This window comes from Trematomus bernacchii, unplaced genomic scaffold, assembly GCF_902827165.1.
Source record: "Trematomus bernacchii unplaced genomic scaffold, fTreBer1.1, whole genome shotgun sequence".
Lineage (NCBI taxonomy): Eukaryota > Metazoa > Chordata > Actinopteri > Perciformes > Nototheniidae > Trematomus > Trematomus bernacchii.
Genome location: NW_022987547.1, coordinates 5,111,466 through 5,138,218, shown reverse-complemented (window position 1 = coordinate 5,138,218; position 26,753 = coordinate 5,111,466). Strand labels below are relative to the sequence as shown.

The following is a 26,753-nucleotide window of genomic DNA, read 5'->3' as shown; positions in this document are numbered from 1 at the left end:
GACAACTTCTAAGTTTAACTATTTATTGTAAAGAGAGCAAAAGATATATATCACTTGGCCAAGGACTCATCACGTCTTGGAAATCACAGCTAGTAAAGCTATAATCTGTAACCACCAAATCCGTCAAGAGCCTCGAACCTCGTGCGACAATACATTTTATTACACAGGGCGTTGCCCGTACATTTTTGATTGGTCAAGACTAGCTGAATGGCAACACGATCCTCCAATCATCATCCGGCCGGCTGGCGAGGTCCCTCCCTACTCTGTTTTACATAATTTGTTTTCTCTAACGTTTCTTCAGATATAGCGGAAAACCATAATGTTGCTTCCTAACTCTGCAGACTGTATGCTCTCTGTATGACTGACTGAACTTTCTTGCAATAAATAAAATACGACAAAGACAGCTGAATGGTTTGATTCTCTATCCACATTTGATAAATAAATTCCCACCACAAAATAATCTGAGAAAAGAACATCAAAGAAATAAACGTGAATTGCAGGAATTTATTATTAGGAATATAGTCAAATATATGTGGCTTTAATTTTGACCACTTCTCTTTTAATTAATCTTTTCTCTGAGGGAAGTGCTATGATGAGGATTTTTTAATTTCTTGATATGGAGTTACTTTACTAATAGAGATATCTTGAAAATCTGGCAACCCCCATTTCATAAAGACAGCTACTTGTGATAAGGCTCACGCTGTGGCATCCCATGAACTTGACAATATAACAAACAAGAGTGGATTATTTCATCAAATGTAGGCCTTAATTTAACACTCATCTTTCCTTCAATAAAATATATACTCTTTACAAAAAACAAGTGATAAGAAAAATGCAGATAAAATAACCGATATATTCATGTGGAAATCCAATTTATAAAAGGTCCTGCATTCAAAATGGTAATAAAAGTAACTGATATATTGTTAGCCTGCTATGTTGAGATTGAGGTTGAGCTTGATTTAACTTATTTATACATAGTTGTAGTAAACAAGCTCAAGCTATAAACCTAATAGTGGTTAAGTATTTTGAGACCCCGGTCCCCTTCAAAGGTTCACAGAGTACATGTGAGCTGATCTGTTGGGAGATGATTAAGGGAGGACAGAAGAAAAAACTAGTTTCAAATAGTACGGGAAATGTCTATGGAGCTGCTTAGAAACTGGGAAGCAAACTCTAACTCTGCTTAATCCTCTATTAAACTCTTAATTAGACTATAATTCCTAAATGTAACTACGATTTGAAACTAGCAATTCAAAACATACTCTTAAAAGTGAAATGTTTATGGAGGTAATAAATCAATTGAGACCAAGTTCAGTTTCTGATAGCCTTTTACACACTCAAAATCTTTTCAGTAACCAGTGAGTCGCCCCCTTCTGGATATTACAGAGAATGCAAGTTATATTAAATATGGAAAACTAATGTTTTTTTACTTTTCATTCATTTCTTTCTGTTATACCTGAAATGCACTTGAAAGGATGTACTATACTGCATGTTTGTAAAACCATACAACAACATATGCATGGCTCATATGTAGATCATTTATATTAATATAATTATCTGATGGTGCGACAATGTCCTTCAGCCTCTTTATGGAACATAATCCAAGAACAAAATAAGAGCTAAAACCTTGAGACAGTGACTTTATATTTTTGAATTTTAATGTTGCCATGAATTTCCAAAATCAAAAAAAACAAATGATCGAAAATACAATATAAACTTCTGAAAATCAATACACTGAACTTTTTTTTTATTTTAACTTTTTCTTACACAGGGCAAAAAACACAGAGCAAAGACAAAGTCCGGATGGCTAGTGACTCTGTTAGTCCTCTTTGCTTTTCTAGATCGCAGAATATGTTTTTTCACAAACATTGAGCCTCCCCCCCTTATTATACTTTCAAATACAGTTCACTAGTCAGGCATTTGCAAGACGTACAGTACAAAGTGCCCAATAACAAGTCCTGGAGCTAACAATTGCATTGAAATTTCAATCAAGCATGACTGCAATCCACCACTTTGTATACAACGTCCCACCAGACTCGACTTCCCATGAACAAGAGTCAGTTGAGACTGAAGGTGTACCAGATGTATTGAAAGGCTAGGGTGTGAAAAAAAGATGGGAAGCGAGACCTGGAGATTCAATGCAATTTGCTGTCAAATCAGTGCACAAGTTCGTTATGGTGAAAAATCTCAAAACACTCCAAGCTCCAACGGCAGAAAAATATCAACATGCTCGGGTGGAAACCCAAAATGCTGCACTTGATCCAATAACATGGTTTTATTCAGAAAATATGAACATTAATTTATTATAACTCATGGCCTAACACCAGTGAAATACAATAAATTGTTTTCATTCCTTCTGCACACAGAACAATTAAATCTCTTCTTCCAGTCATCATCCACTAGGTGTTAACCTTGCACTTTGAAATACACGGTCCTTTTTTATTCTTGTTGTCATGGGAAAAAAAAGGACATACAAGAATGGTTTAGAAAAAAAATCAAAAAAACAAATATATTAGTCTGGAGGAAAATAGAAAAAATGTCCATAGATGGGCGAGGTGGTGTCTGTGGATTTGGCCAAATAAAAAATAAGCTAGAAAAAAAAAGACCTGTTGTACCCTGGTTGGTGGGAGCTGGAGGAGAGGGAGGGTCTTTGTGTCCCAGTTGGTGGGGGAAGTTAGTGGTGCTGTGCAATCCTCTCGTCTTAACCCCCTTTGCCTACCACTCCTTCTTTTTCTCATCCATGGACACTCCGCCAGGTCCAAGTGCCACCACCAGCAGCAGACCGCCGATGACCGAGGTGGTCTGGAAGAAGTCGTACTTGAGGAAGTCGTGCATGGGCTTGTAGGCGGGGACGGTCCAGAAGGCGTTGAAGTAGATGTTGATGGCCAGAAGCCAAATGACGAGGGTCAGAGCCGCCAGCTTGGTTTTGAAGCCGATGGCAACCAGGATGATGAGGGCGGTTCCAACCATGTTCTGCAGGATCTGTGGAAGAATGTTAAAGTAGCTGCGTGAAGATCTGAACTTTACAGTGTGCGGTTATCATGTAAAATAGACATCAGTATGCAAATTCATTTGCAATGACTCACTGAACTAAAATGAATAGAACCTCAAAAGCTTAACTGTTGTGGAAGCTTTGGAAAGTGAATGCGAGTCATCCTAGTACATTTGATTTGTTTTATACTTCTTCTTCTACCTCCGTCTTCCCTCTGTCAACAGAATTGTCATTTTGACTCTGTTTTTTATACAGATTTAAACAAACAAGATGTATTGTGTTAATTATTTAGCACTAACGGTGTAAGACATAATATGTTACCATTGGGAAGAACCAGGCTAGCCGCTTCCGCTGCTTCCAGCTTATTATAAATAACTTATATTCACATAGCCCACAGACATGGGAGTAGCTGCATCATTCTCCTGTTACTCTAGCAAGAAAGTAAATAAGCATATTTCGTAAAATCATAAATGTTTTTAATTGAACTCTTAATCTAATTACGTTTATGTCTTTATCGATATGTTTTTGGTGGCGTTGCATTGGTCTGAAGATGTTATATCCATCCATGTTAAAACTGTTTATGTTGTTGTCAGTACTCACAGAGAAGAAGTTGGAGTCAAAGTGCAGCAGAGTCATGAACATGAGCACTAGCAGTACTCGACCGCCCAGCTGCATGTACTGCTTTGGAGAGCTCTCTCCCATGGAGGGCACTCCAGCGAACATGCTCTTTCCTTCCGAACGAGACTCGGCCAGCAGCAGCAGCAGACCCCCTCCGAGGGCGAGGTTTCTAGGAGAGGAGAGAGGGGGGTTACTTTAGGACAGTGCCAGTCATAAAACATCTGAAAAACACACAACATTGCACTAATCTTATAAGGAACTAATTAATGACACTCAGAGGTTGATCAGCGTGGCTGCAACATGTTCTTCTTAATATTATGAATCTGTTATTTTTTCCAAATAAACACTTACTGATTTGGTCACGCCAATCAGAGCCCATATTGATATTTTAACTTACTTTAAAAGTAGCCAGTGCTAAAAAAATTGGCTTCCTTTTAGAAACTCTTTGATTGCATAACTTCTCCTTCCAGCACTTACATTTGCCCTGACTTCATACGACCAACATCACATGAATTAAAACATACAGAAAGCAGAAACAGCAAAACTCGACTGTAGAACTGTATTTATGGGATTTCTCTGATGGCTGTAGACTGTTCTGTCCTGTTGATGTTTAAATAAATCACAGGTCTTGCTCACAGTAATGAATGGGTTCTGCTTGACAACTGAGTCGCTTTCTCATTTAGTACCATAGCAAGTGAAAATGTCCAATGCTGCACTAAAAGCATTACATAGTGCCAAATGAATAAGGTTAGTTCTGAACTGTGAACAGGAGCAGTACAATTTAAAATGTTAAATGTGTATGTATATTAGAATTAGGGCTGCACGATATATCGTGTCGTGACGATAATCGCGATATGCGCGATATTCACATCGCGTGGAAATTAATTATAATTTTTTTTTTCTTGCGATATTAAGTAGGCAAATTAACTCAAACACGTCATGTTACAATTATTTTGCTGCTTGCTACAAAAGGAAAACTTGCGCGAACCACCAATCACAATCAAATCTCCAAAACAAACGGACCCGGTGATTAAAGGTAAAAACACTGAATAAAGTAGTTTCATGTGTTTCTCCAGGGCAGTTTGGCGCTGCTAACCGAGCTAGCTCAGCTAGTTGCTCTGATAACTTAAGATCCAGACGTCCGTGACTAAAATCCTTCATCCGGTTAAATATAGTTAAAAAAATACCAATTGTATAGCATTAAAGTTCAAGAAAGGATGGTTTGTGGGAAAAAAACGGTCTTTTCTTCAATTCCTGTATGTTTTCATATCGCAATATATATCGCAGGGGGGGAAAGAAATCACAATGTCAGTTTTTTCCAATATCGTGCAGCCCTAATTAGAATCAAACAGGCTTTTTATGTCTAGGAGTCATAAAACAGGTAAAACCAGATGTAAATATTCCAATAAATACAAATAGAGTTTGTTTTACGACTGACACTTACCTCATCAGAAATTTAAGGTCCCATAAAATGCTGTATGCAACAGTCTGGTAGGGGTAAAAAAAACAATAATACAAAAAAATAAGGATTAGTTACAAAGATACATTGCTTGTGTACAATAGAAATGTAATAATATAATTGTTCTCACCTGTAGCGCTATGATGCCAAACAGTCCAAAGCAGGCATACTGTACAAAATTTCTACTGAGGATGAGGACACAGCCACCTGTTAGGACACACACACACACACACAGTTATGGTAATTATGTCTGCAACACACTGCGTTGGCTTTCAACTTTCTTCTTTATAACGACAAATTGAAAATGCAACAGTAATAGTTATAATTTCTGATAGATCATAGACATCACATTTGACTGAAAGAACAGCATTTTTGTACAATGGTTTCTAGATTCGGCATATTAAAAGTGAAGTCACACCGAGTTGTGTGGGTGCTGATTTATTTAACGAAATATTTTTTTATTTGGGAGGCAGTTTGCAATGTGTTTAATGAATTCAGGGAGGCATTTTCACACTGCAATTCTGAAGTGATCCGTGGACAGGTAAGCTGCCTTTTAGGCTCATTCAAGTCTTGTCATTTATCTGTGACCTCTCTAATCTGCTTGATGGTTTACGACCCCGAAGTGAAGTTCACTGTGTTTGTATCTATTGCACAACAATTGGGGCTAAAAAGCACTTTTACTTTATACATATTTGCCCTGAATCACAAACCTATTTAAATGTTTGAGAATGCCACAAATTGTTTTTCATATTGAAACTGATGTCTTACATTTTTGGTAAAGCTCTTAGCTTCCACTACTTCAAGCACACTCTTGTATTGCTGGCATTAAAAAAGCAACATCCTTTGGTTAGCCATTCGAATTACTTGTTAGTGTTGTGTAATACTCCACCCTGTAACCCGACAAAAAGATGCAACTTCTTACTTTCAAAATCTAATTTCATGTCCTGACAGTAACCTCACAGCACTGCCTCCCTTTCACTTACCCAGCTGTCCTACGAGGTTAAGCAGCACAAAGCACGTGGCCAGGAAGTAGCCACAGCTCCAGGTAGCCTCAATGTAGTCTCTCTGCTCGTGCCACTGGAACCACATGCGGATGCCATCTTCCAGGAAGGTGCTGATGAGACAGAGACGTGCCAGGTGGGGCAGGTACTGTTTTGTTACCCGCAGAAACTGGGCAAAAGAGGGCGATAAGAGGAGAAATTATTGACAAGAAACAGGATGGCTTATAGTGCAAAGAGGAAGATTCAAAGGATGTGGTTTCTGAGGCTTCGCTGAGCTCGTATACAACAGCAGAACTCAGACGTAACATTACTGGGTGCCCAAGCTGTAACACAAATACTCAACTGTATTGAACAGTCACCTAAAGACTCCTTTACAATATTCCCACCTGTTACTACTAAACAGATATTAGAGTTTAAAATCATTAAAAGAAAATAAGTCATCAAGCCTGCTAGTAATTATTATTTACATTGGCAATTATGTGGATGGGAATCAACCCACAATTGCAAGGCGAAGTGAATGTCGCAACAGTCATTTAACACTGAATTGCTGCCTTGGATAGGCTTAGCTAGCAAAAATAAATTCCAGAGAAACCCTAGTGCCACATAGCACTGACCCTTGTAAAAAAGGAGAGCGAACACCATAATCTGAAGATATGGCAGATGGTGTGCTACCTGTGGAGAACGTTTTTACTTTGATTTAGTAACCTGGGTAACTGCAATGTGTAACATAAGTATACAAAGTGGATCAGCGTTGGTCTTTTTACCTTTTAATCCACTTTAAGACTAGAGTAGCCCGGTTTGACATAGCTGCTATTTAGATGCCAATATTGATTCTTTATAATTTCATTACAACAACAGCAGCAACTTTTTATTATAAAATGTTTAAAACTAAAAGAAGAGGTTAAAGGTGGGGTAGGTAATTTTGGAGAAACCAGCTTGAGTGTGCTAGAATTTGAAAATACACAGCCGGAAAAAATCTCCCACTTCCTTACAGAGCCCCTCCTCCAACACACACGAACGCGCACATGACCAATGAGGGCACGAGATAAGTTTGTGCACAGATGGAAGGCTGACAGGCAGGTAGGCCATCCAGTTATTTTAGCCGGGCCGGCTAAAATGATTGGTCGTGCTTTTTACAGTACTACGGCTTCCACAGATTAAATTTTTTTATGGATTTTTTGTCAAAACACTTAAGATATTAATTGCTATCGGGATGTTAAGAGCTTCCATGGAATATAACAAAAAGTGTATCTCGAGCCGGTTTCTCAAATTTACCTACCCCACCTTTAAGAGGTTAATCTGTACATGATGTTCTACCCATTCAGAATACCCATCTTTAATATTCAAGCAAAAAACAAAACCTACAAAAGGTATACTAACTACTGATCATACAACTGCTTATGAACATTTTGCACCGATTTCACAAGGCAGAATGTTCCCAGTGTTTAAGTTATTTTGTCATCAACAAAATAACAAATCCTCAAAATAACAGGGTGTGCCTCTGGGTTACAACCCTAAATAGCTTGATGTTAAATTATTTTGAGTTGAAGTATGATGAATGTTTAAAAAAAAAACAATAAAATACCCTACGATCTTTTCTCAAACATAATTCATGAACTGATCCTTAGATAGTACAGTGACATAGTAGAGGTAGTGTACTGCCCACAGCTCCTCCTACTGAGCAGTCCACATCAGCACTGTCAGACCCCGGCAGCCTATCAGTGTCCACCAACTCCCACTATGACGACTGCTATTTGGTACATGAATGGATGAACTGGGAGCCAATCCGAGGTCGCTGCAACAGCCTAGAAATAGACCATTTTGTAAAGTAACGTGTAAGAAACATGTTAGCTTGGGTCAAAATGGGCTTGCAGAGTTTGTTAAGCAAATAAAGCAAAAAAGTGTAGGTTCCCTTTTTCTGAATGTTTTACAATACACACTCGTGATAGGAGTGTATAACTTCATCAGTCGTGATTAGATTAGGGAAGAGCTGCAGTGTGTGGCATATCGATTGAGTTCAGTCAACACAGCTGCCATAACAGACACAAAACTGACTCTAGTACTTGATGATTAAACTGACAGTACTACTAAAATGAGATTTAAAAAAAATGGTGGCTTATCCAGCAACAAAACAAGGACATAAATCCAACACTACTGCACATAACTCTTTTCAGCCAGACTGCAGTAACTTTTAAAAGGACAGAAGGTACAGGAAACAAAATCAGAGCTCTGGGACTTTTTCCAAATTCTTCACAGGACCATGAGTGACACAGGCAAACCTGACATCTGATATTGATAACTCAGCTCAACTCTAATAGATTAGAGCATTGCCTGAAGTCATAGCAGTACAACAAAAACAGACAGACACAACTATACAAGGCAGCTGTTGCATGTTTTAAAAAAGTGAAGTTAATGTTTATATTCAGTTATTTGGTGAGTTGTGTGGAGTCAAGGCCACATGCAGAAGCTAAGATTAGGAAAACCAAATGCTTCTGAGATATGTTGCAACTCTAAGCCACAAGCAATGTCAAACACTAAGGAGGGTTAAAACCAAATATGCCTAATAAGTATTAGCCAATAACTTGGAGGCTAAACTGAGTAATTTCACAACTGCTGTCTGGCACTGCCTGGCTTAGATATTACTATCTATCTACTATTACTACTGGCACATATATGTAGCAAATATCCTTATTGATATTGATTAAACTAGGTTGTTCGCTCCCAAACATATGTCAGTTTCATTCTGTCTGTGTGAAATAATAATGCTAGCTAATCCATCTGGAGACACATGACAACACCTCAACCAGCTGTCATGCAAAAACATTAGCGTAAATAAGCAAGCTAACTGTAACAACACTTATTGAAAAGGCTTCACAGCGTTTCAGGAAACAGTTAGGAAGAGCTGACGCTACTTCATGCAGAGAGAAACTAGTTAGCCGCTACATGCTAACAGCGGCTAACTGTCGTGCTAAAACTGAAGTTACCTGGTCTGCCACGTCTTCGGCTGTGTTCATGAGTTCTTCCTGCCCCATGTTTCGTTAATATAACGATTATTTTAATAAGTAAAGATCAGCGCAACACAATTTTGATGTGTTCGGTATTTTTTGCAGGCAGCGTTTGAACTGCTCCTCCCACCGGTTAACGTTATTTACTTGAAGATTTCCCGATCGCCTGAACGCAGAGAAAGGCCGCCTCCGCCCCACAATGCCCTGCGATTTGACGAGTGAGAGCCCCCCTAGATGGTACTGCAACCGCTGTATGCCACGTATACTGATCCGTACAGGGGCTTGAACCAGCTTCAGTGTTGTTTACAGGTTTTTACTGATGAAATGAGCACAGGATTATTATCTTCACCTCACCTCAATTCATTTTTACCATAATCTGTAGAATTAGTCTTTGTTCGGCCTTGCAAACGCTGCACACTCTCATTTAAAGTAGTTTATATGGATGGTTTCACTTTTTGGACAGATGTTCATTCCTCTTTGCTAAAAATGTTTATTATGGTCTATTAATCATTTTATAAAAGTAAAGCTGGCACATTTAGTAAGTGATGACATGTAATTGAGTACCAGTTTTCAGGAGCAGTGAACAATTTAATTTAACTGAGAGTTACATAATAGTATTTTTCGAAAATGCTCCAGTCTGCATAATAAGTACTTTTACTTTTGGCAATTGAAGTCTATTTTAAATATTTTTACTTATCTTGTACTTTAATACAAGTTAGATTTTGAATGAGTATTTATACACTGTTCTTGCTACTTTTAGTAAAACATGCCTCTTATTTTTCTATAATAAACTTCACTCTTTACTTTATTGGAAATGTCTATTTATAGATAGAATTATTTGACTTACTGCTTTTATGATTCTTCATTTGTTGTTATGCTCTAACATTTCTATTGGTATCTTAGACTTAGATTCTAAGTCTAAGATACCAATAGAAATATCTTAATGAGAAAACCTGTTGTAACTAAAGCTGAATTTGAAAATCATAATTTCAAAGTACTTTATTGAAACAAAATACAATTATTGAATGTGTAAATGAATGAATACAAAAACACCAGGCTTTTTCACAGAAGTAAAAGCTGCACACACAAGTCAAATAATGTAATGAATTTTAGTCATGTTTATTAATTTCTGCCTTCAACTAACTATTAATGCTGCTTCTTATTTGCTAAAAATGCCTGGCTGCAGCTTTGTGAAAGGAAATCTGAAGGAGGCACTGTGGCTCTTTAACTGTCGAGACCAAGGCCTTGGGGAAAGTCTTAAAACATATGTACACTCTCTGATAGCAAATGATGACGAGGCTCAGAAGAACAATTTGGTGGTTACACAAGATATTTTACAATGCCTGTTCATTCCTCTTTGCTAAAAATGTTTATTATGGTCTATTAATCCTTTTATAAAAGTAAAGCTGGCACATTTAGTAAGTGATGAAATGTAATTGAGTACCAGTTTTCAGGAGCAGTGAACAATATAATTTAACTAAGAGTTACATAATAGTATTTTTCAAAAATGCTCCAGTCTGCATAATAAGTACTTTTACTTTTGGCAATTGAAGTCTATTTTAAATATTTTTACTTATCTTGTACTTTAATACAAGTTAGATTTTGAATGAGTATTTATACACTGTTCTTGCTACTTTTAGTAAAACATATGTACACTCCCTGATAGCAAATGATGACGAGGCTCAGAAGAACCATTTGGTGGTTACACAAGATATTTTACAATTCTTAATTACATGTTAACTAGATGAATTAATGCAGTGCCTGGGCGGAGTAATTCCAAATAGTCTTCAACTTACTGTTTTTGTAGAGAAAATGTGTACATCCTGGGGGAAACATTAAAAGAAACTGGAATAGCTGTTATCTACAGCTTAACATCATACTGAAAGCTGATGTAGCTGTCAAAACTGTTTGCATGCCAAATCGCAAATGACTTGGTAATAGCTTTTTCATACAGTACCTGCTAAAGTCACTTTTTATAAAAATCTATATTTATTTTCATCTTCTTCAGGCAATGAAATAAAGAGAACACAGACAATGTTTGTAAATCCAAATCGTTGTATTTTATACTAGAACACTTGGTTGCAAACCAGACAATACAACTTATCCAGTCAAAATGATGTGTTTACTGCCACTATCACATCTTCCTCCTTACATAAAGCAGCCTCTTCAGAACTGTGCAACATCACACCTCTGACAACAGACACATTTTCACATGCAGAAAATATGAAAGATCGAAAGGATGTTCACCTAGGACAAGGTCAGGCTGGCTCTGAAAGGAATACTCCTCCAAACTGGTCGTGCTGTGTAAATCCCTGACAGATTACCAGTTATAAAAATACTATATGTATATGGTTTCTCTTTTTACTGTCCATTGGGCACTTTAACTGGTTTCTTACTCCCCGATTTCCAGCGGTTATTTCTGAATTTCTTCTGAAGACCACCCCCGCCCTGTTCCTGAAAAAAATGAATGAAACAATAATTAAAATAACATTTCATCAGTGACAAAAACAAAGAATTGATTGTAGATTTCTACAGACCTTTTTGCGTTTCTGCTGTTGCACCTGCGTATCCACCTCCACCTCCATCTCTTCATCTTCATCTGTCTGGAAGTCATCTTCCTCCTTAGCTGCTTTACCCTCTACAACTTCTTCTGGCTCGTCTTTTAAACTGAACATCGTAGCTGTGGGAACATATAACAGGGTTACAGCAAACTAAAACCCCTATCCTAAAAGCCACCATTCAGATGGACAAGTGATTTAATTCATGAGGTTTTGCCTGGAGTTAAATTCTACAGACCACCGGGACGCACAGTTAGACATAATAACCATAATAAAAAGTGGACAAAGATGTCTACAGTGTGTGCATTTGGGATACTGACGGGGGTAGAGGTCACTCATGCTGTCTTCTGAGTCACTGTGATCCTCGTCACTCGATGAAGTTCCCGCATGTGTTGAGGTCTTCCCCCGACTGGCCTCCTCTTCAGGGTCTCTGGGCCTTTTCCGTTGTTGTCTTGCTGGAACATAATCAATCCCTAGCTCCACACACTCATCATCTAGAGCAGGAATGAGACAGTCATGTTAGTAAGTTGAAAGTGGAAATAATAAAATATGTCTGAGGTTGAATAGCTTGACTCAATATTGATCATACTGAGAGAACAATTTTATGGTTTTTGTCTATTCATAACTGTTAAAAGATGTGAACGCCCAGATTAAATTCTGTGTAACTGCTAGGCAAACATATAGCTCTAAAAAGAATGGTGTGATAAACGTTTAGTAATATTATCAATGAGTTTCGAAGGACCAAGGTACAATGGCAACACTGATAAGAACTGAAATAATACTACAGTGTACATATAAAATAGATGGTGAAGTCCATCAGTACAAATCTTTACGTGAATATTGTCACAAAATAACTGCCTGGATTATTTGGGAATGGAAGTCTTATAAGGTGTATGGCTGTACTCAACAAAAACAAATCTTACTCGACTAACACTCATCCACCAAGGTCAATTAGTTCATCAACACATCTGTAAAATGAGATTCTTCAAAAAGAATCAGGCAAAAGCTCCACTTTAAATATTGTGTTTTACGAGAGATGTGCTTATAAAAGTAAATGTTAAACAAGCAGATTTAGAAAGATTCTCTTGATCATAACAGTGATACATAGAAATAAAAAATGTAAGTAATCCGATCATCATGATAGCTTCCATTTCCTTCCCGGATTAGAATATCACACGAAAAGTCTGTGTCACGAAGGTTGTATAACATACCCAACTGTTCAAAAGCAGTCTATCACAACCTGTAAAGAACAAGGTGACATGCATGCAGATAAGTAATGGACTGACATTTTTCGAGGGCTTTCTTGAAGCGTTTCCCGTTGACATGTCTTAGGACATGATGAGGCTGCCGGTTAAGGTGTCTGAGGGTCAGCCTACAGAAGAGCTGTTTGCTGGGAAACAGACAGGAGGCATCACATTAAAGAGATATCACACAAATGCAGATAGCTACACGCATTAAGACATGTTCTGAGTGATGATACATTATAGCATTCCTAGTGCAATTTCTGCAAGTAAGATTAGAAATGTGATTGTCTTAATAAATAACATGGTAAACATTATTCTTCCTTACGGTTGTTTTGAGCTTGGTACAACATGTGGTTCATACTGTCTGTAGTTGAACTCGGCAGTCGTACTCAGTTTCTCATATTTCTTCCCTTTAGTAAACGCCTGGAGCTCCGTCAGGTTGCATGGAAACTCATGGCCATTCAGAGTGCATTTGATCTAAAAACAACAAATTAGGTTACCATGCAATCATCACAACACTTCACCCTGCATGGGTCCATGTGATCATTTAGCATTACGGCTAGCATCACATTGTACGACAGTGTGTTTCGTGAGATCTGATGGAATTAGCTCGCCAACCTTTTTGCCATCTGTAAACTGGAGGAAAGGATGGTTAAGAAGAAAGGCTTTGACGTCCGCAGGTAATTCCTCCATAGCTTAAATAACTAATCAAAACAGATTTATCGGTGTGTGAATAGTCCAACCCCTTACAGGAAATAGTGACTACACGTGGGCAAAGCATGGATGGGGCAAAGGGTCAGGCTCTGTTGCATGATATGTTGGCGCCATCTACTGACCAAAGTTAGGTAGGTCAGCTTTAACGATTGGATTAAGCTATTCAGCTTTAATTGTATTTAATTTATAAACAAGACCATTTGATTAAATAAATGTTGGTTATCCAAGTAAAGCTTTACGTTTTCAGTATTCTTCATAGGAAAACTGATCAAATAAGATATAGAGGGACACTAGTATTATATAACTGTCCACAATAAATCTGCTACAATGACACAGACAAGTCAAGACTAACAGTAAACTCAAGAATGCAAAAATAAACGTTAATTGGATAAAGTCATGTGCTCTTAGTGCGTCAAGTCAGCTGACAGGCAGAATCTCACAACTCAAAATCAAAGAAAAAATAAGATAAGATAGTTCACTCTGTCCATATTTTCAGAAATCATAAGAATGGTCGATAACAAGCTGTGGTAGTGAGTGGTAGAAAGTTTAAGAGAAAAAGAGGACATTTATCGAAAACGTACTCTTGTAATAGTAACGTATCAACACTTGAAAGATTTTCTGAGGTGTAGGGTTGAAAACTATCAACTCAACTATCGGCCAGGTTATCTGTACAGAGTGACTGCTCGTCTTTATTATTATAGCATCTTTGCTGAGAACGCAAAACCCCGCCCACATTTCCCCCACAATCCATTACTTCGGTAAACAAATAGCGGGTGACAAATGTCAAGTAAGCTAGCTACGATAGAATAAAGTAACAACAGCGCACTTTTTCTATAATACAATAAAAAACGTGAATATTTATGCAATGTCTGGACCAAATGGAGATCCACACATCTCAATTGACGATGGTATTATCGACGACGAAGATGAATTTGAGGAAGAAGGTAATGCACTAATGTGGTCATTCATTATAATCGGTGTAGCGTTATTGTAGTGAAGGATAATCACTCAGGTCACGTTCAGTGTGCTATTTCAGAGGTTTTTGGTCAATAAAGTCATAAGCAGCCATTTAAATTAGATTTACACCTTCACCTGATGTTAGGTGACACTGACTTTGAATTAGCTTAGCATTGTTGAGGGGCTTTCTGATTGAAGCGTGTTAATATAATTTTGAACTTCTGCATATCAATCATATCAATACATGTATTCTTATGGGTTTTCAAAGTGACAGTAGTTGCGTTGCTCTCTGTTTGTAGAGCACATATAAGATGTATTGAATTATCAGTGCTGTCTATCTGCTTTTTTTTTTTGCTCGAGATCTTGTTCAAATCCTCAAATTAAGAGTTCATCAAAGTGCATGTGTTCAGTAGACATTTGATTGAAATCTGTTTAAAAGTTGTCTGAGAATAAAAAGAAACCAAATTATTCTAAATTAATTGTTTTAAAATCAGATTTAGTAACACTATTTAGTTTTGTAAATTGTTGTCTTTTTAAGACAATTTTTTTTTGTGAAATCTCTAATTTAATCTCTTTATTTCTTATCTTAAAGTATATTATACACAGGTTAAATACTCAGATTTTGTGTTGGTTAATGATGGGGATTATCAGATTTCAATATTTTTTCTCGGCTTAATGAAACACGGTACATCTCAAGCTCTAATTAAGGCTACTCTCCTCTTGCCTGTCTTTGCCAGCTATTTACGCAATAAATATGTTCCTTATATTAATAGGAAGTCAAAACAAATGGTACGTTTGGAAACCTTAATCCTGTCCAAAGGAATGGGGATCCCAGGGATAAAAACATAGAAGCCTCTTTTTATGTTAAAGACCAAAAACTATTTTCTCAATAGAAGCTCTAACAAATCTCTTTCATGCATATCCACAGAGTTTGAAGCCATCAACTCGGCGCTGGATCAGATCAACTCCTATCTTGATGATATAGAAGATCGTAATGATTCACTGAATGGCAAACTGCACGAACTATTGGAGTCAAACCGGGAGGCCCGACAGGAGTTCAAGGCCCAACAGCTGCAGACTCCGGAGGAGCAGCTTTGTCCTGCAGAGGGGGACGAGTCCTCCAGCAAGGAAGACTTGGACAAGGACAAGGACAAGGGGGATTGAAAATGAATGATGATGAGGAGGGCTAAGCTCAGCAAAATACAGGGATGTAAATATTTATGAAAGTATCTAACTTCTGTCTTATTGACTACCTGGATCTGATCTCCTCAGTAATGTCCATATCGTTTTCCTCCTTTATTGAACTGTGGTGTTTGCTTCCACAACTGATCTTAGAGTGACCTCTAGCAGCTTCTTATACAAGTTGTAAACTGCAGTGACCTGGGAATATAACTGTAAAATCTCCTGCGTTGATGTTTAAAAAGCTAATCAGGCCCAAGTGGGACATATTGAGAACAATTCTAAAGCCAGGATGACATATGAACTTTATTAAAAAGCTGATGCATTTTTTATTTTAACAATACAACATGCTGATATATATACAATGACTTGCTCAATGTTTCAGGATTTGTCCACGTGTGTAGTGTTGATCCAGTTTTGTGTCGTCAGCTTTCTGAAATGGTATGTTCTTGTCCCAAAAAGTAAATATGCAAAGATCAAATGTCTACCAGTTTGATATAGAGTTGTATCTGTAGCATGACTGTAAATGTGCTGTCCTGTTTGTGTTAGGATAAGTCATGCTAACAAGTGTTTGTATAAGTTAAGTGACCACAAAAGTTAAAATAAAGTCGACCAAGTGCGGGAATTGTCAGACATTTTAATATAAATTAAAATGAACCCCCCCAACAGAAAACAAAAATCCCCAAATCCATAACTTCCAGCAGTTAGAAAACATCCCGTTTATTCACCTCCATTTAGTCAGTAGCTGAATAAAAATACAATAAGAAACATACAGCTTTGTCTGAAATTATCTTTTACATGTCCTTTTCTCTCTTCTGTTCTGAGCTTCACGTCTTCATCATAAGTACGTGTCATGTGACCAGGGGCGCCGCCAGGGATTTTGGGCCCCATGAAAAGATAATCACATTGGTTACTTAAACATTTATTTCTTAATGTTCTAAAATTGTTTGGGCCCCCGTCAGTCACGGGCCCTTAGAATCGTCCTAACTTTTCACCCCCTTACGGCGCCCCTGCATGTGACAGTCGCCACCAAGACTACAATAGTTGCTACATGCGTCAGCAAACCACTTGTGTGCTTCAAAATATCCTTCTCAGATGTGGACGATGAAATGTTTCCAGAACGTCACACTAGTCCCCAAACCTTGTGACTGCTGAAATGCTGGAACCAAAGTTACACATTTGTATGATCATAGGATGGTCTACTGTGTGACTGCTACTCAGTTAGTTTGTTAAAATAGAAACACTTTCCTCCTCACAATAACTGTGGTTCCTTCTGTCCAGTGTATAGCAAACACAAATATCTTAGAAAATCAATGCAATGATAAATTAGAGGAAAATGAGCAACTACCACTAACAGCATTGTAAGACAATGGAAAACACTTTTTTTCTGAATGCAGGCACACTTTACTATCCATTCTACGCTTTTATCGTTATGAATTATGAGTTAGAAGACTGATTTGTGGGTCAATCTTTAATACCCAGCAGCATATACATGTCTAAACCGACGAGCTTTCAAATATCCAAATGAGCAGATAGTGCAGACTTGTGTGGATTCTTAGTTTAGAGCCTGTTGAATCCCAACACATTTTAAACACTTCATTGTGAAAAAAATAACATGAAATAAACTGGACCCCCTGCTCCCCCCAAAACGATACTAAAATGCCCTGAACAAAGCTTTGATCAGATTCAAGGTTCAACATGTCTCAACACTCCATCTAAAAGTACCCTGTTTAACACTTTAGTTTGAAAAACAAAAGACGTTATTCGCCCAAACACTTACATTGCTTACATTCTCCTTTCAGCTCTCTATAAGCATGTGCCATTGTTGAAAATGTCTCCACTTGTACGTTATATTAAAAATAACAATCACTCTTCTAGCTAGCTTAATAATGAGCAAAAACAATATCCTGATCCTTGAGGACAGCAGGGTGGGAAATTAACTTTTTGGAGGGACTACCGGCCTATTTGGTTTCTTGAACGCAGCATAATTATAAAAAGCCTAGATGCTCTTTATTTAGGGGTCATAAGCTATTACTGAGATTTTAATAAATAGTTCTGAAAGACGGGGTAATTGCTCTTTTAAGCAGATGTCAAATGCAGATCTCCTTGTTTGGGAAATGCATGTAATACTTTACATAAAAAAAACTGTATACGTGTGTATACTATACGTTTTTATCAGTGTCTCAATCCCATTCTACTTGTTAACAGTCAATTATTTGCAGTATAGTTCCCTTGTGGCTCTGTGTGGTTGTACTTCAGCTGAAGACATATGGTAAATGGTCATAAATAACATTTTACACAAGATAAGATTTGTACCTGATGATGGAGCGAGATGAAATTAAGGGGCCGCTAAAGTTACTACAATTTAAATACACTTTTAGTTTACTTGGGGGGTTCACAAAGCGTCTTTCTTTTTTTTTACCACCTGTGTGCAAGTGACTTTTTGAGTTAACTACACATTGCAATAAACATGCCGAAAAATGCTTTGATTTTAGTAAGAAGGAAGAAATTGGGACAGAATGTGTATCGAGTTGATAGTGGGTACCCAATATAAGAAGCTTCTCTTTATAAGGAAAACAGTTTGATCTGAACTACAATGACCTAATGTGTATTGCTGTAATGTAGTGGTGAGGCTAGAGATGATACGACATCATTCTTTGACCGCAGGCCAACATTTGGACACTTACCCACTGGTTTAACATGTATGCTATAGCTGTCAGGTGTTAATTTCCCACCCCGGGAGAGCATCACATGGGAAGTCATGTTCCACCATGATGTATTATCAATCTTCCTACATGTGTGTGGTCAATTCACACTTTCCGACATGGAGAGAAGCGGGGCTGCTCACACCTTGGTCTCAGTTTCATGAAAGCACCTCATCACATACGGACACATCCGGTCAGTATCAAGTTACATTTCTGCCAGGTTCCACTCTTTCCCCACCTCCTCTCTGACTCAGCGTCTGTTTGTGGCCCTCCCCGACTTGCGTTTGGGTTTAGCCTTTGCCTTCTTTTTCCCTGGGACAGCAGGAACCTCCTTCTCTTCCTCCTCCTCTTCCTCCTCCTTCTCCTCCTCCTCCTTCTCCTCCTCCTCTTCTTCTTTAATAGCATTTGGCTCCTCTCCACTGGCAGCAGGAGGCTCAGCTGGCCCCTCCATATCTACAGAGTCCTGGGATGTCTCTTCTTCATTCGTTGTCGTCTCTTCTTTCGTTGTCTCTTCTTCATTCGTTGTCTCTTCTTCATTCGTTGTCTCTTCTTCTTTCAGTTGGAGGCGGAGCTCTTGGTCTGTGCTGTCAGTGCTGGTGGCTGAGGTGCTGACAAAGTCCTGTGAGGTTGGTTCTGCTTCTTCCTCCTCCTGTTGCTGGGTTTCTGGATTTGTCAGTAAAACAGAGTTTTCCTCAGGGGGGGAGGTTTCCACAGAACAGTCTGTGGGGGTCTCGGTCACAGGAGGCCTGAGGCTGTCTGCAGCGGGGAGACACTCTCTGGAAGATTCAACAGCGTCGCTCTTCAAATCTCGGTACCTCTGAGAAGACGAAGCATGAATATATATTACAAATACAGAAGGACATTCTCCAAGGGAAACACACGTTAATGCACATCTTTTTACATGCAGTAAACCCTCGAAAGAATACTGGGATTGAAGTTGCCGTTCAACAATCTGTGACACAAAACAATTCACACAACTATGAATACTATAATTAGTAGAAACAAGTAGATCAACAATAGTTTGTGCCAGAGATAATCAGTTATACTCTTTTTTTAAGTAAAAAAACAAGGTGAGTAAAAGAATGGAAAGACCAACCTTGAGCTTCTCAAAGTGCTGCATTGATTTGCAGTGGGTGTGCAGGGCAGAGGATTCAAAGTGGTAGAACTTGTTGCAGAGTCTGCAGATAAAACCTGCGACTGGAACAAAGAAACTGGACCCTGCAGTAAAAGAAACCAAATAATTAACATCGCCTGAATGTTATGGGTAAATCCAAACAATAACGCGTAAAAAAGGTCACTTAAAAGGACTCACCATAGACTGTGTCAGCGTCATACTGCTCGTCACTGGCCATGTCCTTCAGAGTCACTTCTTTAACGGAGGAACAGTCATCCTGTCACAGTAAACAAGTATAGTTTAACAAACTACAGGGTCCTAATAGTGTTATTTTAGATCCTAAGAGAATGTGGTCCGAATTGAAAACAAGAAAAACATAAAAGCAAATCACCTGTTCGTTCATCTGTTTATCCTCTTCCTCCTCCTCCACCTCCTCCACCTCCTCGCCCTCCACCTCCTCCAATGAGAAGCCCTCTGTGTCCAGCTCCGTCAGCTTGCCTAAGGCCTCGCAGCCCTCCTGTTCCTGAAGCTAGTGAACAGTACAGCATTAATATTTCAATCCGTCTTCATTTACGGGGGAAATACTAGCTTGTTGTTAAAACGTTTTGAAATCATTATAAAACACAGATACCTCCTCCACTTTCCGTCTGTGATCCTGAGACCGCAGGTGCTCCACAAAGATCTGGGAGGTCCTGAAACGTTTCTTGCAGACAGTGCAGGAGGAGATGACGGCTCTGCTGGCAAGCTGAGGAGAGATGAAGGGACAACAGGACATGAATGATTCTTCACATTTGAAAACAACCAGAAAAGCAGTTTGAACCATTTTGATAAAGAGATGTGCTTATCTATAAGCAGGTTTACTTTGTGTTCCTCGGTGCGACGGTGCTCTGTGAGGCTACTGGTGAAGTGGGTGTGACAGGTGGCACACCAATGCTTCAAGTCAGACTTCTTCTCTCTGCAGAAAATAAAGACAATATTCATAAATCTATTCATGAAAATGAGAAGCTAGGAAAAAGACCCCGTTGAAGGAGACAATCAAAAAGGTGCTGACTTATCTCCCTTATCTTTTGACTTGAGAATGGTTTTAAAAAATGTATAAAAGACACAAAACAAATGCATACTGCTTTAAAACTGACCCGTCTTTAATTGCTTCCTGTAGGGACTCGTGCACTCGTGGCATCAGGGTGACCAGGCAGGCATTGCTCATGTGTTGGATCTCCATCATCCTCTGCTGGTGCGAAACACTGTTCATATGACTCTTGAAGTTCTGAAAAAAAAAACAATACCATTAGAAGATAATAGTTTATGAGATAACATGCATTATACGTTTCCCGCAACCTTTCAGACTAGCTAACCAAGGCCTATGTATGTGAATGTGTGCGTCCATTCAACATACTTGCTGGTTGTGGCAGGTAATGCTGCAGAGGTAGCAGTAGAACTTATTGGTGCCATCCGCTACACCCTCCTCTTCCTCCTGGTTGTCTGCTGAAGCTAAAGAGGCGTCTTTCCCCTCTGAGAGGAAATCCCCCTGCTGGTCCTCTTCACTCAGCCTGCCCGATGGGGACGTAGCTGACAAATGGCTTTGCTCCTACAGAGAGGTTCAAACCAGAACTAAACCCAGTGTCCCAAAGTATTTATGTAACTGAGGTATAAAGGCGATAAACAGGAGGCCATCAGATAGTGGTGGTCAGCATTGAGCACCACATGACCCACGTAGCGTTTGCAATAGTGATTTAGCGAATTCACAATAGATTATTTAGCGTTAAAATTACTTTGTCTATGACCCGACTATGCCAAATAAAGACTCCTCACCTCAGTAGCTCTGCTCTCCTCCAGTGCCTCAACAACATCCGACCCCCCAGGGGAGCCTGCTTCCTCCATAAGGATGCAGTCTGGGAAAAGAGGGTAAAAAAGCAAAAATCGAAGTTATCATCTCAACTGACCTAAACTACACTAACATTAAATGACTGCTCAGTTAAATAAAAGTAGAGTATTTAACCATCTACTCAATGTTTCTGGGGGTTTTACCTCCAGGCTGGCTGTCCTCTGTGTTGCTGTTAGTCTCTGAAAACAGAAGATCCCCATCTGTATCTGCGATGGTGATCGTCTCAACAGCACAGTGCTCCTTGGGATTCTCTGACCTGCAGTGAAAATAACAAGATTTAGCAAACGAACAAATAACAAATCTTTAGGTTGGTGTAAAGTCCTTCCATGATCCATATTTCGGCTGGGTATTCTTGCTGCCTCCATGGATAGGACATTAACACATTAACACAGTGGCTGTAGGAGCCATGGCAATAAAAAACATTTTCCATACCCATCTGTCCTCTGCTTCTTCACTACAGGTTCTTCAAGTTGCTCCTCAGACGACTGCGTTGGTTCATCCACTTCTCCCACGGCACCATCTGTGCGTGGAAAAGACAAAAAACAAAGTTGGAAATAATCACAAAGAACATTTTCTATACAAACAAATTATTCTACAAACAAATGCTCACCATTAAACTTCTTCATGAAGTCTTTAAAGTCACACATGACATCGCCTTAAACCTTAAAGGTCCCATGTCATGCTTTTCCGGTTATTACCCGTCCCCTTGTGTGTTATGTAGCTTTTTATGTAAACGGTCTGCAAAGTCACAAACCCTCAAAGTACACCCTGTAGCGAGTGGAGCCTCTTACACTGTGGCGCGCTTACACTGTAGGTGCGGCGCCAGCAACCAGGAAACCACACCAGTAACCCAGCTCACACTGTCCGCTCCTCGCAGCAGCGAGCCGCGCAACGTCCCGCCAACACGGCACCCAGACCCCACGCAGCATTCTCATCTGTTTGTCATTACTGGTGTCATTTTCTGGTTGCTAACGCCATTGTAACACATAATCACTGATGTTCCGCTGTAACGGTGGTGGACTCATCAGAACAGAGGGGGCGAGCTGACCAATCAGAGCACACTGGGCTCACAGGGAGGGGGGGGCAGGAGCTCCAACAAGCCGTTTAGGACAGAGAGTGAATACACATACTATACAGAGATGCTGTATGAGAAACCAATGTGAGTTTGGAAAATTGCACAATGTAAATCTATTCTAGTAGACCTCAACAATGGAATTATGATCAGTAGAAATGGCCATGTCATGGGACCTTTAAAGTTTTCATTACTTCTCATCTCTTTCGGTCAGAATAAGCACTTTAAAATAGATGTTAGACTAAGGCTCTAATACATGTTTCAGTGCTGGTGATTTGCAGCTCTACCTGTTTCAGTCTTGTCCCCTGTTTCAGTCTTGTCCCCGGCTTCATTGGTACTGCTAGCTGCTGGTTGGTCGTCTGTGCTCCCTGAGGCCATCTGTTCGCTGTCCCTCTTCCTGTCAGGCTGACGGGCTGCAGCGTCCTACACAAGAGAGACCACGATAGGATCACAAATATACAACAAAGTCTGAGATAACATTGCAGCTATGAAACAAAAGTGTCTCATAGCACAAATCACTGACAACAAATTGTTGTGTTTGAATTGAGTAACGTTGTTCAAATACACTTTTGTATCCAATCAATTGTCCAAAACCCATGGGTATTTAGTATACCATTGTAAAAAAACTGTAAATATTTTCATTTTTAGCTGAAACGTATTAATTGTTCTGCATTTATGCTCAAAAACGACCAATGTAATTACTATCACTTAATAAATAACATATACAAAATAATGGAGAATAATTCTCTAACCATAAACACATTGATTAATCATTTCAGCTCTACTATCAATATCAAATAAAATATACAAAATAACCACATGTTTGCATTTGGGTCAAATATGACTTCATTACAATGAAAGCATTAGCTGAAGTTATAAACACATGAGTTGATGCTTGCTGCATCAGTTCTTATATTAACAGATGTTTACTTGTTCTGACTAGTCTAAAGTCAGACCTAAATTAAAGTTGTCAATAATGTCATAATCATAATGGTGCTTTTGTAATTACTGCAGTAGTGGTGGAAGAGGAGGAGGAGGAGGAGGAGAAGGACGAAGAGGCTGTGGTGGGGGTGTTGTTGTTGTTGTTGTAGTAGCGAGCGTGCTGGTGGTACTGTCGGGCAGCTGGGTAACCCATCATGGGGGACTTCATGGCCATGCCCATGGGGACCGGGCCGAGCAGAGAGTTCCTGGACCCGGCAGTGAAGAACTGACGGAACTGCTGTCCAGCCATCCCAAAGCCCCGCATGCTACCTGAACGAGCATGAAAAGAGACGCATTCGTAAGAAAAGACGCACATTTAAACACCTTGGAAGCTAGTTTTCCAATGCTTCTAAACACATTGTCTGTGTAAATGTCCAACTAAAATGTGCCTGTTCTTTATGATTTCCAGTTGTCTTTTAACTTGAATCCAAACTGTACCCTGCATCTGCTGCATCAGTAGGGCCCCCTGCAGCATGGGATTGGGGGCCATGGACCCCTGGCACATGTTGACCATCCTGGGAGGAGGGGCTGACTGCTGAGCGCCAGGAAGGGATCTGCGCAACAAATACACATGAGGAAATAAACATACAGCATCATTTCATAAGTACATTTGCAGATATATGTTTTATTCAAATTATTCATCAAACCTGGAAATGTATTTTACGCATCAGATATAACATGGACAAAGCTGCACACAAGCTGCTAATGTTCATTCTCATTCTCATGATTATGATTGTTGTGTGTAAGTGTGGCGCAGCTCAGATATGGATTAGCCTTTATCAAAGATCTTTCTATATCAGCTCTGGCGCAGATTCTATTTCAGGTTTTATTATATTCTTTTATAGCAGAAATTACAAGGCAATTTACAAAAACATATGTGTATTTGTCATTACATTTAACAAAGCTGGTACAGTATAGAGTATGAAGGGACAATATGCTGGCCGCTGCTTTTTCTCGTCCTCAGAATAAAATCAAAGGGACCAGCTGACCTGAGGATTAAAGATAAGAGTGACAAAAGCCGACAGGTACATGACAAATGCCCACAGCGTATGTTATGGTTTTATCATAAGTGAAGATAATAATTGCCAGTAATCCTGCAATTAAAAGTGTTTTATATAATGTGCAGTTTATCAACACTACCTTTGGGCAGGCCAGATAACAGGCCTTTGCCAACTCTTAATACCTGATACAGAAAGACAATGGTGATTTGGTTGGAGTTAGAAGTTCTCGTTGGTCACAATAACAAAACAAACTTTTAAGAAAAGTAATATCGCATAGCTGCTTTTCTATCTACTAAATGTACTTCATAATAACAAACATAACATATCCTACCTGGATGAAATGCCCCAACAACAAATAACCAGAGGTGGGAGAAGCATTCAGATCTTGTACTCAAGTAAAAGTACAAGAGTTTAGGAATACTCTGTTACAAGTAAAAGTCCTGCATTAACTCACAGTTACTCACAAAAGCATAAGCATAAAGATATACTTAAATTACCAAAAGTACTCATTATGCAGATAGGCCCATTTCAGGATAATATACGATATGTTTTGTATGCTGCTCAATAGCTTGTGAATGTTACTCCAGGTGTAACTAAAGTCTTATTTAAGTGTTGTTTATATTTCACATCATTAATCCAAATGTGCAAAGTAACTAAAGATATGAAATAAAAGTAGTGGAGTAAAAGTACACTATTTACCTCTTGTAATAATTGTAGTCAGGTATAAGACATTTCAAAAAATTGAAATACTCAAGTAAAGTACAAGAAAATTGTACTTAAATACATGTATTTAGTTACTTTACACGACTGCAAATAATTATGTATATAGACAGGCTTTACACATATTCAATTTAAATATATACTGCCCACTGTACACTTTAATTAATCACAGAAACGTACAGTGGGGCTTGTGTTGTGGTTTAAGACTCAGCCACAGCCAGCCCCACATACCTCATCCGGAGGGCCCTGCCTAATCACCGGGCTCGAGTTAACGCTCTTACCGCTGTGCCTGGTGGTGGTGATGGGCGACATGATGCCGAGGAGGCGGCTGTGGCGGAGGGGGAGGCGGAGGCTGCTGCTGGAAAAGTTGTTGTAGCTGCCGCAGGTGTTGGTGAAATTGTTGCTGTTGTTGCTGCTGCTGCTGCTGCTGGTGGATGTGCGGATTGAACATAACGGGCTTTAATTTCCTCCGTTGATGTTACACAGTGTAAAGACCACCAGCGATAAGGTGACACTGTTTTAAAAATCCTCAAGAGGAGGTCTCTGAGAGTCTCTGAATGGAGAGAGAGAACAAAGTTGTGTCATTATCTGTCCCGTTGTCTTTGTTGTACAGACGCATTCAATAACAGTGCGCACCTCCTGAGACAGCGAGTCGCTCTCATATTTCGAGATGACAACTAGCTAGCACTAGCATGTAAGCTAACAACAATTTTCTTTTTTTGGTTTGCATGGTTTATTTATCATTTATTCACCTTGTTAGCTAACATCATAACGGGAACCGTGATTTTTTAGAAGAGAGCGTCATGTTATTCAATAACGAACACAAAATAATGTTAGAAAAAATGAACAAGCTACACCTGCTATGAAACAAACGAAGCTAGCTACATTAGCCACCGCACAGTGACTGAACACAACAAGTTAGCTTAGCTTAGCTTAGCTTAGTTTAGCTTAGCTTAGCTTCACAATAGCTAGCAAACTTACGGATAAAAACACAGCGGCTACAGGGGTACTATCTACATTTTACTATAGCAACCGTTGTAACGACTTACATCTCACAGAGGAAAGCAGCGATGTATTGTTGATAATCCAACTAAAATAATAGCAGAGAGTTAAATTATTTCTCTCAGTCCCGGTTCAACTCGCATAAAGCAGCGAACCGTCTTCAGTCAGTGTGGTGAGGTTACAGCACTGTGTCGCCCCCTGGCCCCTGGTGGCTGTCTGGAGAGCTGGAAATAATATGCTCACATCATAAAATAGCTTTAGATAATGTAGCTATTTATGATTATAATAAAAAAGTTAGTGATTCATTCCAAAATCACAGTGCCCTCTTTAATTAAATATCTCTTATACGTTTTTAAGCTTTTACATTTTACACTTGAAACACTAGCTAAATGTAAATAATTCATAAAAGTGGAACATCATTTTACACTAGCATCCACTGGAAACATTGGAAATGGGAAATAAATCATGTTGAAACAAACACTGCATTGTAAATATATACATTATATACAGCAGTAAACAATGGGCTACATTATAGTAGATGTATATTAT

The 26,753-nt window shown here is 39.0% G+C and overlaps 4 protein-coding genes across 5 annotated transcripts; 1 reads left to right on the top strand and 3 right to left on the bottom strand.

The window, feature by feature from the left end:
- Positions 1-1,307: 1,307 nt before the first annotated feature.
- Positions 1,308-9,295, bottom strand: surf4 (surfeit 4). Its single transcript, XM_034123216.1, has 6 exons — positions 9,052-9,295; positions 6,050-6,236; positions 5,197-5,273; positions 5,052-5,095; positions 3,590-3,776; positions 1,308-2,979 (listed from the first exon to the last, which is right to left on the bottom strand). Exons 1-6 carry the CDS (start codon positions 9,097-9,099, stop codon positions 2,713-2,715), a joined length of 810 nt encoding a protein of 269 aa, XP_033979107.1. The 5' UTR covers positions 9,100-9,295; the 3' UTR covers positions 1,308-2,712.
- Positions 9,296-11,107: 1,812 nt separating this feature from the next.
- Positions 11,108-13,671, bottom strand: surf2 (surfeit 2). Its single transcript, XM_034122682.1, has 6 exons — positions 13,493-13,671; positions 13,200-13,351; positions 12,917-13,020; positions 11,951-12,124; positions 11,610-11,752; positions 11,108-11,526 (listed from the first exon to the last, which is right to left on the bottom strand). Exons 1-6 carry the CDS (start codon positions 13,565-13,567, stop codon positions 11,434-11,436), a joined length of 741 nt encoding a protein of 246 aa, XP_033978573.1. The 5' UTR covers positions 13,568-13,671; the 3' UTR covers positions 11,108-11,433.
- A 666-nt stretch (positions 13,672-14,337) lies between these two features.
- cunh9orf16 (chromosome unknown C9orf16 homolog) lies at positions 14,338-16,494 on the top strand. Its single transcript, XM_034123109.1, has 2 exons — positions 14,338-14,532; positions 15,474-16,494. Exons 1-2 carry the CDS (start codon positions 14,454-14,456, stop codon positions 15,707-15,709), a joined length of 315 nt encoding a protein of 104 aa, XP_033979000.1. The 5' UTR covers positions 14,338-14,453; the 3' UTR covers positions 15,710-16,494.
- Positions 16,348-26,392, bottom strand: ciz1a (cdkn1a interacting zinc finger protein 1a). 2 transcript variants are annotated; one of them, XM_034123107.1, is made up of 16 exons: positions 26,252-26,392; positions 25,484-25,755; positions 23,920-24,035; positions 23,510-23,751; positions 22,788-22,923; positions 21,861-21,948; positions 21,572-21,684; positions 21,356-21,435; positions 20,940-21,131; positions 20,680-20,810; positions 20,405-20,498; positions 20,175-20,288; positions 19,935-20,072; positions 19,742-19,820; positions 19,526-19,647; positions 16,348-19,246 (listed from the first exon to the last, which is right to left on the bottom strand). In XM_034123107.1, exons 2-16 carry the CDS (start codon positions 25,651-25,653, stop codon positions 18,680-18,682), a joined length of 2,382 nt encoding a protein of 793 aa, XP_033978998.1. In that variant the 5' UTR covers positions 25,654-25,755; positions 26,252-26,392; the 3' UTR covers positions 16,348-18,679. The 2 variants fall into 2 exon arrangements, with proteins under 2 accessions (XP_033978998.1, XP_033978999.1); XM_034123108.1 differs by lacking the exon at positions 20,940-21,131.
- Positions 26,393-26,753: the final 361 nt, after the last annotated feature.